This window comes from Oxyura jamaicensis, chromosome 4 (genome assembly GCF_011077185.1).
Source record: "Oxyura jamaicensis isolate SHBP4307 breed ruddy duck chromosome 4, BPBGC_Ojam_1.0, whole genome shotgun sequence".
Classification (NCBI taxonomy): Eukaryota; Metazoa; Chordata; class Aves; order Anseriformes; family Anatidae; genus Oxyura; species Oxyura jamaicensis.
Window position 1 is genome coordinate 43,049,327 of NC_048896.1, and position 12,537 is coordinate 43,061,863.

The 12,537-nt window shown below is 38.7% G+C and overlaps 1 protein-coding gene and 1 long non-coding RNA gene across 26 annotated transcripts in view; both read left to right on the top strand.

Moving 5' to 3' along the window:
* CAMK2D (calcium/calmodulin dependent protein kinase II delta) overlaps window positions 1-7,620 on the top strand; it is a 167,436-nt gene extending 159,816 nt beyond the window's left edge. For 22 of the 25 annotated variants that reach the window (XM_035325606.1, XM_035325604.1, XM_035325611.1 and 19 more), the window contains 3 exons: window positions 364-592; window positions 4,956-5,005; window positions 5,524-7,620. In XM_035325606.1, the coding sequence (XP_035181497.1) occupies window positions 364-592; window positions 4,956-4,962 (236 nt within the window). In that variant the 3' untranslated portion in view covers window positions 4,963-5,005; window positions 5,524-7,620. Of the gene's footprint in view, window positions 1-363; window positions 597-4,955; window positions 5,006-5,523 lie in introns of those variants that run through there. The other 3 variants (XM_035325607.1, XM_035325629.1, XM_035325605.1) reach the window with 2 other exon arrangements.
* A 1,202-nt stretch (window positions 7,621-8,822) lies between these two features.
* Window positions 8,823-11,608, top strand: LOC118166582. Its single transcript, XR_004750591.1, has 3 exons — window positions 8,823-8,886; window positions 9,605-9,789; window positions 10,491-11,608. It is a non-coding gene; the product is annotated as an uncharacterized LOC118166582 (long non-coding RNA).
* The last annotated feature ends 929 nt before the right edge of the window (window positions 11,609-12,537 follow it).

Here is a 12,537-nt window from a genome sequence, read left to right on the forward strand (position 1 = left end):
TAAAATGCTGCTACTTAAGGGTGCCCTAGTCACGGTCACCTGGTCACGGTCAAAGAATTGTGTATGGATGGTTACGGAAACTTGACTGGCCCCTACTTGGATAAGTAAGACATACTCTGAAACATCTGATTGTTTCTCATACAAGGAAAGAAGAGAGCATACTTTATGCTGTGACTTTGCCCGTTTCTACAAATGTATTTGAGCTAGTTGTCAGTAATGATTAAGAGTAAACAGAGATTATTGCCTTGTACCTGCTAAGCTTGATGGTTTGATTTTGTATGATGGGGTGAGATGAGTTATTCTGGCTTACACAGAGAAAATTTAATTTGTCCTGTTTGTGTGTTGTGTATATTTGTTTCCTAGCATTATCCAAAAGTAATAAGCCAATCCACACCATTATCCTCAATCCTCATGTCCACCTTGTGGGTGACGATGCTGCTTGCATTGCATATATACGGCTCACACAGTACATGGATGGAAGTGGGATGCCAAAGACAATGCAGTCAGAGGAAACGCGGGTCTGGCACCGTCGTGACGGGAAATGGCAGAATGTTCACTTTCACCGTTCAGGGTCACCAACAGTGCCCATCAAGTAAGAAACAATTGAGACCACAAGCTTAAACTATGTATATCAGACCAGATAGTCTAATAGCTGCTTTTGGCCTTAAAACTATGAAACTGTCCTCTTGATAGTGTAATTTTTTGTGGTTATTTATGCAGTGTGTATTATATTCAGTAGTATGCCTGTGGTATTTGTGCAAATATTTTTTTTAAATAATGCTTTGTTGTTGTTATTTTCAACTGTGATGCCCACTGATCCAGCTCTGTCCCTGAGCTGAGAGGTTGAAGAGAAAAATGATTTAATATAGATAAGGCCTGACACAAGTCCTGCAAAACAGGACTGTAAAACTTGAAATAGGATTTTAGGAAAACCTGGAGGAAAAAAAAAAAAAAATGATAGGCTACATAGAGGTGTTAGCGCTGACAGGAAATTTCAAGGAAAAACAGTGTCTATTTTCTGAAAAACTGAAATTTGAGTAACATTTTCTGTGATTCCCAACCACCTCTACTCAGTCAGGCCTAGCTATGTTCTTTGCAAATTGATTTTGAATCAGTTTATGTATTTCCTTTGTAAATTAAGTTGCACAAGTACCTATCACTGTCTTACCTCTTTTCCTATACTCCCTTTGCTTGACTGCTGAACAGTTATTGTCTGATAGTTACTAAACCTGTGTGGGTAAGCCTGAAATCTCTCTTGTCATCATTTATCTGTTTTCTTTCATTTGGACATTTCTGATTGCCCTCTCATACCCTCAGAGTCATGCTGTGACTCAGCACAAAGCTGAATTCCTTGAGCCAGATTTCAGCAGCATAAATTGCAGCACACTCATAGTTGAAGTAATGAAATAGAGAGTCACGGTTTCTTCAAGAGGTTCTGTTCAAGTCCTTTTCCTTTCTTCTGCTTTCAGTCTTCACTAATCTACCTTGTCTCTCGGAGCTCAAGTTTGTTGACTTCTTTAAGTAGACACTTATATTAGACCATTTCCCAATTAGGTAGCACTGACATAGGTATTAGCTTGCTTAGGTGCAAGCCTTCTGTAAAATATGTAATTACATCTATATGGGGTGTTTTAAAGTGGATAATGGCTGAATTTGCCAGTGTGGGTGATAAGAGCTTAGAGCTCTCATCTTTCTAACCTCAGTTCGTCCCATAACTTAATTCTTGCAACATAATCCTCCTAAATGAAATAATCTTCAATTAAGTAAGGAAGACAAAATCATAGAATATCCCAAGTTGGAAGGGACCCACAATGATCATTGAGTCCAATTTATGGCTCCACACAGGATTACCTAAGTAAGATAGGACAAAGTATTAAACTTCACTGAGGATGAAATGTGTATATACACACACACACATATATACATATATATATATATTTAGGAAAAAGGTAATTTGGTTACCTAGCAATAAATAGCTATTGTATTTTATTTTAAAATGGGAAACCAATGAGAGCAGGAACCATGTTGTCCTGTTTTTCACATCCCAGCTGCACTGCCAGTGTTTAAACAGATAATGTTGGTAGAGTAGTTACATTTTCCTGAAATGAAGTATTACATTTTTTTTTTTAATGCTTTTATAACCGACCTTTTTCTCAAGGGATCCGACCTGGATATATGTAGAGCCAGGAAGCATAAGTTAAGTGGGTTCACCTTTTCTGGTGCACCCTGGACAGTGAGTGTCTATAGTAAGTGGCTGTCTACAGTAAGTCTCTAAGTGACTGACAGGAATTGGACTAGGGCATTATTTAATCTCCAAGATTAAAGAGAGGATTTGGAAGGTGGGGGGGAGGGGTATTTTTTTTTTTTTTTTTAACTTTCTTAACCTAAACATATTGATAAGAGATAACCATTAAGAGAAAAGAACGAGGTAACCTACCATACTTATTCTCAGACATCAAAAACAGAGGGCAACAAAATAGCCATCGTATTGCTATTTTCATGGAAGATTATGGAATTTGCTTAAGAATTCCTTAAGAAAAATATTTCCAATAATACCTTATGGAGCTATATTTCATATCTGCATATTCTGCAGCTTGTCCTGTCTGAGTTACAGTGTTTTAACAGGAGCCTCAGTACTTGTTCATGTAATGTGTAACATGTATGATGGGCTGCTGCGTCCTGTGACATGTACTGCTCCTGCAAGCACTCGCCAAAGTTTGTTTCTCTCCAATATAAAGGGCATGTGCAGTGCAGCTGGCTGCTGCAGAGTCTGCAAAATGCAAATCTCATGGGAATACGGTTGCCCATAAAGCTCTGAGATACTCCTCACAGAAGCTGTGACAGTATTTCAGACTCAAGTACTGCCTGTTCTTTATAGCTGCTCATGCTGTCCAAGAATAAGGATTTCTGGGACTGCTAAGGATGCAATGGGTTGGAAAAGAAGCTGAGACATGATTTTTTTGAGCCTGCACAGTTGTGTCTATGTCTGTGGCTGTTCTGAGGGTCAGACAGGAATTTTAGGATTGTGAGAACGTATCCAAAATGAAAAGGCCACAAAAGAGGAGCAATGGTTCAACACCTTAGGGCATGACTAAGGCTTAAGAAGAGATGCTCTGAGATTGTAGTATAGCCTTAGAAAGATCCGATGTAGTGCTGGCAGCAATATCATATAAATCCTTTACCTAACTCCAATCTTAAATTCAGATAGTTTTTTGTTTGTTTGTTTGTTGTTGTTGTTGTTGTTTCTGAACTTGCTAATTACTGTCCTAAATTACCATTTCTCTGCTGGTTACTTTCCAGCCTTAAATTTTAGTCATACACAATGTATTCCTGATTATTCTAATGTCATCATTGTTCTCCTACACTGGGTAGATAGATACGCAGACAAGATATTTTATATAAAGGGTGATTAGATTACTTCTCACCTCCTATTTTCATAGGGTAAATAAACAATGCTGCCTTGGTAAGCTTTGTTTGATAGGATCTCCATTTTCCTAGCTACCTTGATAGCTCTCCAACATGTCTTTTCTGGTTTGAGGATTGGCTTTTCCCTAGCTTGAGTCCTTCTGAAATACTGCATATAATTGTGGTCAGGGCTTTTATTTAACTTCACAATTTCTCTCTTTACCCTGCTGAGAGTGCTATGCCTGCTATCTTCTGGCATGATTTTGCACTTTTGTTGTTTACATCATATTAGCAGATGTGCTGATCTTCCAAGAAAGCCATGTATTTTCTGCAACTGTTATTTCCAACCAATGACTACATAGAAGCTTTTCCTGAGCATTTAGCTTTGTACTTCCTGTTATTACATGTACTGTTTCTGAATTACTCAGACCTTAAGCTCAATTGGTTGTTCTCATACAAGACTCCTGCTTTCCTCCATATTTATAATGCCTTCCACCTATGTGTAAATGTATTACATGAGGTCAGTCCTGTTGCTTTTGCTTTGTCATTGACAAAGATTACTGAATCTCCTCAGCTCCCCTTTCAGCTGAAGTGCTATAATTTTTCTTTTAGTTGATTTACTTTGTATTCTTTCTTTAATCCCCATCTTCTCAAATTAATCTGGTAGATTCCCACATAGCATCATGTCAGAACTTGCCATCCTGACTGTCTTGTCAACTGTCTTGAACTTCACATTTACTTCTACCCATCACACCAGCACCTCTGTTTTGGAAAACTATCTAAGAAACTTAATTACAATATCGTTCCAGATGATCTGTCTTTTTCTTGCATTTGAAATTTATGCAGTCTACAACTGTTTATTTAATTATTACCAATACACAGTAGTTAATAATGGCACTTATGTCATAAAAAAAATCTTATGCACAATTTCCAGTCACAAATTTCAAATGTAATAAACTTGCAAAGGCAATTATGGCACTCATCTGCTTTTGCAAACATAGTATGCTAGATTATGTCAAATCAGTTGCTCTGTGGACAGTAGCTTACTTGTTTTCAGAACTACAGTAATGAGTACATAAACCTAAGGACAGTACTGAGCTCTCTGGTAGCTGTAGCTATATGGACATATTTTTTGTAGCAGATAATTGACTTTGAGAAGAGTACGAGCACAGACGTGTATTTAGTTTATGTATAAATTCTATTTGTAGTTTTTGCTGTGAGACAGTCCAAAGAAGTTTGGGTTTCTGTTTTGCCCATTGTTCTTCTCTGAGTGATCCGACTGGTGGTAGGAAATCTTTCTTTGTATTCAGTGTTCTTAAGAATCTGTGCTAGCGTGTGTCTGCAGAACTGTGTCTGCATAGGCACAAAGAGCAAACCTGCATAGATAGTCAAAAAGCTGTTGGGCCTGAAACTGACTCCTAAACGTAAATTCAAACCTGTGATTCCCAGGCCTATATTTACTCACTTTATCACACATTACACTTTCTTATACTATCATAATACCAAACAGCAAGAAACTTGAGTAAAGAGTTTATTCTGTGTTTGTACAGTGCCTAGCACAGCGGGATCCCAGTCATGACTTCAGCCCCTAGATGCTACGGTAATACAAACGATATTATAAGCTCAATTAGTTAACTACTTTCTTACACGTTCCTGAACTTTCTTTTTTTCTTTACATGTGGCTCTAGCATGTCTTGCATGTAAATGACATCTGACTCGTCTTTGTTACTCGGTTCAATTTTTGTGTGAGAATCTCGCTCTGTGGCCATGACTGTAATGTACATGCTAAGGAAGTAAGTTTAACTGGAACAGAGATTCATATTTGAATTTTGCCCTCACTCCTTTGAGAAGCTGATTAATTTCTACTTTGGCACCATCTCTGGCATGTTGTAAAGATTGAAATGTCTGTAAAGTGGTTTGAAAAATAAAAGAATGCTTTGCTTGAGCATTTGGGCTTTTTTCCCCCCTTTTTCCTTTGGTTTTCTTCACAATATTGCATTAAATGATTTGTAGAAGGATTTTTTTTAATAGCATTGGTTAACACTTGAGTATGTATTGTTAACTGGTGGTGATGTTACTGTAGTAATGGCAATCTTTTTTTTTTCTCCTTCCTCCTAGCTAAAAATATCAGCGGTGCCGCTCTTGCATTATCTGTACCCAACGCACCTGGTTGATTACCATCTTGGCCATCCTGTTCTCTTCATGCATGTTTCTGAGTGCATGAAGTTGTGAAGGTTCTTCATGTAACACATTTGTGATGCACCATTTTGCTGTGTATTCCATCTGTACACTGTTAACATTTCAATGAAGGTGATGGTCCATGCAAATAGAAAATAGCAAGGCATAAAAGACACACAAACAAAAAAAAAAACAGTTAATGTACAGCAGTAGATACAGGATACATTTGTCATCTTTTCTTCATTTATGCCAAGTTTTGACAGACAACTTTAAAAGCTATCCTGTTTATAAAAAAGAAAAGGAAAAATACATTTTACCCTCCTTTTTTTTTAAGAACTGTTTTTTGACTCCTCCTTTTCCCCTGAGTCCCTGGATTTTGCTTTCGTTCTGGTAGGAATGGTTAGGATTTCCGCTGGCAGCTCTGTTACTGTAAAACAGATTTTTATTACAGCATGTAGATGGACGAAATCACTGATAAATGTGGAAGTGATAATATCTTGGCTCTGTCCCAGCTGAAGCCTTCTTAGTTTATTAGTCTATGTAAACTGGAAAAATCTCATCATTTGCTGGCTTGGCCACTTCAGAATTAACTGTCAGTGTTCTGGCTAGTCAGCAGAAGTTTTTTTTTTTTTCTTTTGAAGTCTTTACCTTTGCTTTCTTACTATGCTAAATGAAAATTTATATTGGATAATTAAGCAGAATTAAAAATTGTAAGGAACTAAGTGATGATTGAGAGACAGGTTTTGAGGATTAAAATGAAAGTATAAAGAAAAATAGATTTTTATCACTTTTAGGATATATTGTAAATTTATTAAGGAGTCTTTAAAACATTTAAAAATTTTGTTTAAGCTATAGACCACTCTAATATACTCTACAAGTATTAGGCCTTAAAAGCTTAGTATGAAGGGTTTATTTACTTTCCAATGTTGCTGTTGCTTCTCTGGAAATGTATTATGACTACACCAGTTTTGTAGTAACTGTAACACTTTTACCACAGATTTGTTTCTCCTTCCTCTTCCCCCTCAATCTGCTCTGTTTATTAAAATCATCAGGCAGCATACAGTATCAAGGACAACAATCTCTGCAGCATTACCAGCTTGTTTTGGCTCTTTATCCCTGGCTGCAAATGTCTGTACACTGTGAAGGGAATACTCGCAATGTCAGTTCAGAACACCAACTTTGTGAGAGGGACTGTTTTTGCTTCCTTTACATGGCTGTGAAGTACATCCTTGCAAGCATTTAGATTTGCTCCCTTCCATTTTTAATAGAAAAATGCAGGGATTGGTTATTTCTTTCTCATTTGTTTTATTACCAACAGGGCTAACTGTTTTCTGCAGCGCTGTATAGTGCATGGTATCTCAGTCAATGTTCTTTTTAGCAGTGGAAAATTTACAACTCGACAGCCTGAAGTTTATAAAATGGGAAAGCTTCCTAATTTGTATAATTTCACCTTTCTGTGTTGATTACTAATCAAAAGCAGTTCTTAAACATTTTGATGTTGTTACTAGTGGATGTATGGTAGATGGATTTAAGCTTCTCTGATAATTATTACGTGATTTTAAACAATATATATTTGAAATAAGCATCTACAATAAATGTGTTGAGCCATATTAACCTGCCAATGGGATCTGTGAAAAAAAAAAAAAAAAAAAAAAAAAAAGTAATGGCCTCATTTTTTTTCTCATTAATTTCTTTTTTCTTCTTTTTTTTTTCTTTTTTCCTTCTTTTTTTTTTTTTTTGTTTGTGAAGCGGCTATAAGTGGCATAACTGTATGTAAAATTAACAAATTAGTTGTAGGGTGGTTTTTTTTATACTTCTAACATAGCATGTGGTGTTGGCGTATTACCGTAGATCAAGTTTGTCTTCCACACCAAGATGGAAATTGTGATTTGTTCTCTCCACCACAATTGAATTATACACTTCTCTTCTGTCATTTGGAACACTGCAGTTTACCATGGGACACAGTGTACATATTTCTTGCCATAATGGTAAATGATTGATATATTTAAGGATTAATAAATTTGTGATTTCTGCTGACATCGTGCTTGCGTTTTAATTTCAGAATTAATTGTGGTTTGGCACTGGAAAATGTGGAGCATCTGTTTGAATTAAGAAGTCAAAGACACAGATACAGTCTCTTACAAGCCAGATTTGCAACTTGAAAATACAAATGTTTGCTCTCATGATTTGTCTTTTCATTAGTTCTTAACTTCCTCTTCTGAGGACCCAGTTATACATTGTTTGCATAGTATTTTGTTGATAGATTTTGCATGTACCTTGTGTTTGCAGGTCCATATTTAGAGGTGTTTTGGGTAGTTGCACATTTCTGTAGCTTTCTTACTGTTTTGTATGCTCACTGTGTAACACAAGATGCCATAAAAGAGCAGTTATTGTATGCCTACAGTTGCAGACCTTAAAATACAGTAAAGACCATAAATAATCAGGATTTCAAATAATGTATTAGTTTAAAAGCTTTCATGTATTTCAGTATCAGCCTGTTGTGATTTTTAGGGTCCTTAAACCTATCTTGAGTCACAGCTGAGAACAGCACTTTTCTACCAGCAGAAAAGAGAGACAGAAGGGGTGGAGGAGAGGACACAACTTCCAGCTTCCCTGGGTTGTGAAACACAGAGCTGGATCGTTTCTCTGGCTCTGTGCCTAGGGTAGCATAGTTGTGAGCCAGCCCTGTGGCAGTGGCTTTAATGTGACAGTTATCCAGGAGTAGTGCTTGTCGAAGGAGTGGGAGAGTATTCCAGTGTAGGGGAAATTCCAGTGCTTCCTTTTTGGTGGCATTTTGTTATGTATCTGTAAAAATAAATAAATAAATAATAAAGTTATAGGAGACCTCAGAGGTTTGGAACATTTCAGTAAACCTCAGAGGAAGTAAAAGTGGTTCAGTCTGGGTGATTTTATGTTTTTTTCATATCAGTTCTACCTACTTTGTTTACTCTTTTTTTCCACTAAATGCTGTTCCAGAAATCAGACTGACTTCCATTTTAACTGTGTACCTGCAGTAAGCTGTTTGACAGCAGTGGACTCACTCCTAATTTCAGGTATGTAGATAAGAAGTGTGTAAAGCATAATAACTAGGAGAGGGGTGGTCGGAATAAATTTGCTAAATGTCAGATTGAGGATTTGGGGAGAATTGATTTTTATATTGTTCTGGATATCCTTTATAGCACAAGAGTTTTAATATGCTGCCTCCTGGTGGTTTTCTTAACAATGTTCTCTATTTAGGAGAACACAAGAAGATGTTATTTGTTCTGAACAGAAAAGGAACTCAATGCTTTCATGCAATGTAATGTGAGTAAGGAATACACAGTATTTCAGAGGTTAAAAATGCCCATTTGCTTGATCTTGCATTTACACTGTATACATCCTGAAGGAATCAGATTGATTCCATTTCCTGAAAATGGGCTTCCAGGGCACAGTTAAGAAAATATAGTCCTTATAGTCATACATACATAGTCCGTATAGTCCTGTAGTCATATACGAAACCCAGAGTTCATTGTTTTAAAGATAAACTTTACCATTTCTTCAGTGAGGTATTTATCTTTTGTAATTTATCATCTCCATAGAAAGTGTCCTTGCAGCAAATTTATTAATATTTGGGGGGGGGGGGTCTTTCTTTTTAAATTTGCACAGTCATAATTTGTATGTAACTCATGTTAGGAAAAGACCATTAGTTAACAAAATAACTCTATTAGCTGATCCAAATTGCTTAAGGAGACTCAGCTTATTTCTTCCTAATAAATAAAATACAGAGAGAAGGAGCTGGTGAAATTCAGAAAGGATGCAGCAGGTTAAAGGTCCAGTGCTGCAAAGTCCACCTGCTAAATGTTTGTAAAGATAGCCACTGTAGCAGAAGCCTTACATGCCTGTACCAGGAGTATAGGGAGGTTGTGACATCCATGAGAGGGGAGACTTGTCTATACTGAGGACTATCTATGCCTAATATGAAAGGAATCCAGTGTATAGCAAACTAGAAGCCTTTCCTCTTTCCCCTCCCTCTCTTACACAGATACCTATGGCAGAGCAGAACAAATGGGAGTGTTGCAGGATCCGCTGCCAAGATTGCATGCATGTAAAGTGAGGAGAAAGCAGCAATTCTGCATGCCTGTCTGCTCCAGAACAGCAGTGCAAGGCTGCTTATTTTCAGCATACTCCTGTCCAGGCTCTGAGCCCAGGGAAAAGGCACCACAGAGAGTAAGTTTGGGGAAGAGAACATCTCATCACAGAGTGTGAGGGGAAAAGAACCAAGTGCAAAGAAGACAAGTTGAGAGAAAATAGAATTTACAGGGTGAAGAGGTGGGAGAGCAGTTTATCCATATTTAAAGAAATGTCACATTCTTTCTTTAAAGATGTTGTCAGAACCCAGCTATGGGGCTGGACCATCTTAGGAACTAACTGGGAATTTGTCCCATACAACCTTTTTGATTATAACGCCCTCTAATTAGTTAACACAGATAGTTGAGTGTGGCAAATGGTTGGGACAAACCGTCTTTCGTAGGAGGCTAAAATAGCAAGCACTGAGTCTGTGTAGCCACAGAATACCCTCTGAAAAGTTGCATTAAATCACGGAATTTACCAGGAATCTGATGCACCTTTCGTCAGTGAAAGGCATTGGAGCCTAGGTCTTATATTTTCTGTTCCCTGAACTCAGCCCATAACAGAAAGTCACTACCTTGGGTCAGGTCAGAAAAAACAGCAGCCAGTGTCACTAAGTTCCCTGCTCACTATCAGGTATTGCCTTGTGTGCTAGCAAGCAAGTGCAGAAGGAGATGGGAGCCAAGTTGTAATAAACAGCCCACTGCATTGAGAGAGAGTTTTTGGCAAACAAACAACCCTGAGCTGGGAAGGAAGAGTTCATTCCACTCTTTCACCACTCCTTTTCCCACCCTTCTCAGGCATCCAGGGTTGGCTCTCTGAGAAGACAGCTGCCCAGGACCGAGGCAGTGACAGTCACTGATCACTAAAGTCACACAGTCAAGGGACCATGCTAGCAAACAACCAGCCTTAGAGTGGAGGTAAGAGCACATGTTCCTGTGCCCAGTGGCTCATTTTGTAAGTGCAGTTACTGCTGAATATTGGTACTTAAACAAAAGTGAAACCCTCAGTAAGGATGGAGAAAGAGACTACTCCCAGGCACACACCTGCGATGTTAAAGCAAGGCACTAACTTAAACACGATACAAAACTGTTGTCATATCCTGTGTCCTGGACTGGGGTAAGTACAAGACCAAGAGACAAAAAGGTCAGCTCCAGGACCTCGTGGTTGAATTAAGAGTGCTTATAGTATCACTGAAGAAAAAGTATGTTAACACATTGGTGAAGGAAGATGCTCCTGGTTACTGAGCTCTTGCCTCCCTTGCACAGCAGTTATTTGGGGGATTACCTAGGACAAAGCAACAAAGCAACTGCAGAGATCAGATTTTGATAGTTTATAGACACTGTGATTTTACCTTAGCTGCTGGTGATACTACCTACATGGCCATTGTATACTACTTTTAGTTGACAACTTGTTGATGTATTCATGCGCTTCCTGTGATGACCTTGTGAACCTGGCCACTACCTCAAATACACTGTACCACAGGATTCCCAAAGAAATCTCAGGATGCTCTGCTAGTTGGCAGATCTGCTAAAAGTTTTGTGGCAATCCCAGTATAAGCAAAAAGGCAGGAACCCCAGAGACTGGTGTAGGAAGCAGCTGATGACTGTGCTATGGTCACCTGCAAAGTGACAGAGGATATTAATGGGCTGTTATTAGACTGTTGCTCTAGTGGGTGTTGCAAAAACTCTGAATTGTGGCTTGAGTGAAAGAGATTGAACTGAGATTCATAAAACCCCAGTATAAGGTGTAGTAGATGGAGGGAGCTATTTGGCCTTTGTATTCTCCTTAGTGCTGTCCCTGCAACTTGCCCTTCATCTTGTCTGTCAACACTGTCCTGGTCTGACGCTGTCATTCCTACCCTGAGTACTCATGACTCTCCTCCTTTCTTATGATACTCGATTAACCCACCTGCCCCTTAACCACTGGGTCTGGCTGGGATGTTAACTTTCCCTGCAGCAGCCCATACAGTGCTGCACTCTAAACTTGTAGCTAGAACAGCAGTGGTATCACAGCAGTGTTGTGTCTGCTGCTGAGAAGTGCTGGCACAGCATCAGGACTCTCTCTGACCCTCCTAGGGGGTGGGCAAAAAAGTGAGAAGGGCAGCTGACCTAAACCAACCAAAGGGATATTCCATACCATATGATGTCACACTCAGCAATAAAAGGTGGGAAAAGGAAGAAGAGGGGAGGGGTGGGCTCTCGTTGCGAAAACGTCTGTCCTCCTCCTGAACACCGGCTACATGCGTTGAGGCCCTGCTTCAAGGACGTGGTCAAGCATTGCTCATTTGTGGGAAGTAGAGAGTAATTTCTTTCCTCTGCACTTCCACATAGCCTTTACTTGTTTTGTTTTGTTATTCTCTTTCCCCCTCCCTCTTCCCCTTTCCCTTTTTTCCCTTTAGTTGAATTGTTTAATTAATAATAATATTTCCTTAATAATATTTTTTTCTCTTCAATTAAATTATCCTTATCTCAACCCATGAGTTGTTCTTTCCTTTACTTCTTCCCCTCCTCATCTGAGGAGGGGGAGTGAGAGAGCGGTTGTGGTGTTCAGCTGCCTAGCATGGTAAAACCACCACACCATCATAGTATTCTGTGATAACAGGATTCCCTTCCAGCAGCTCTCTTTGCTAAGCCCCTTTGCAATTGAGCTGTATTTCTTTCCATTGTCAGAAAATCTGTCTTAAACTCAGTTTTCACCCTCTTGCTGTACTTCTTGTGCTGCCCTGTTTGTTTTCTGATGCTTGTAGGTTATGCCTCTGTCTCTCACTAACCTGAAACAGGGATCCATGAACATGAAGAGCTTACCATGTTTTCAGCATGCTAACTTGGTAAAGTTCCTGGGGCA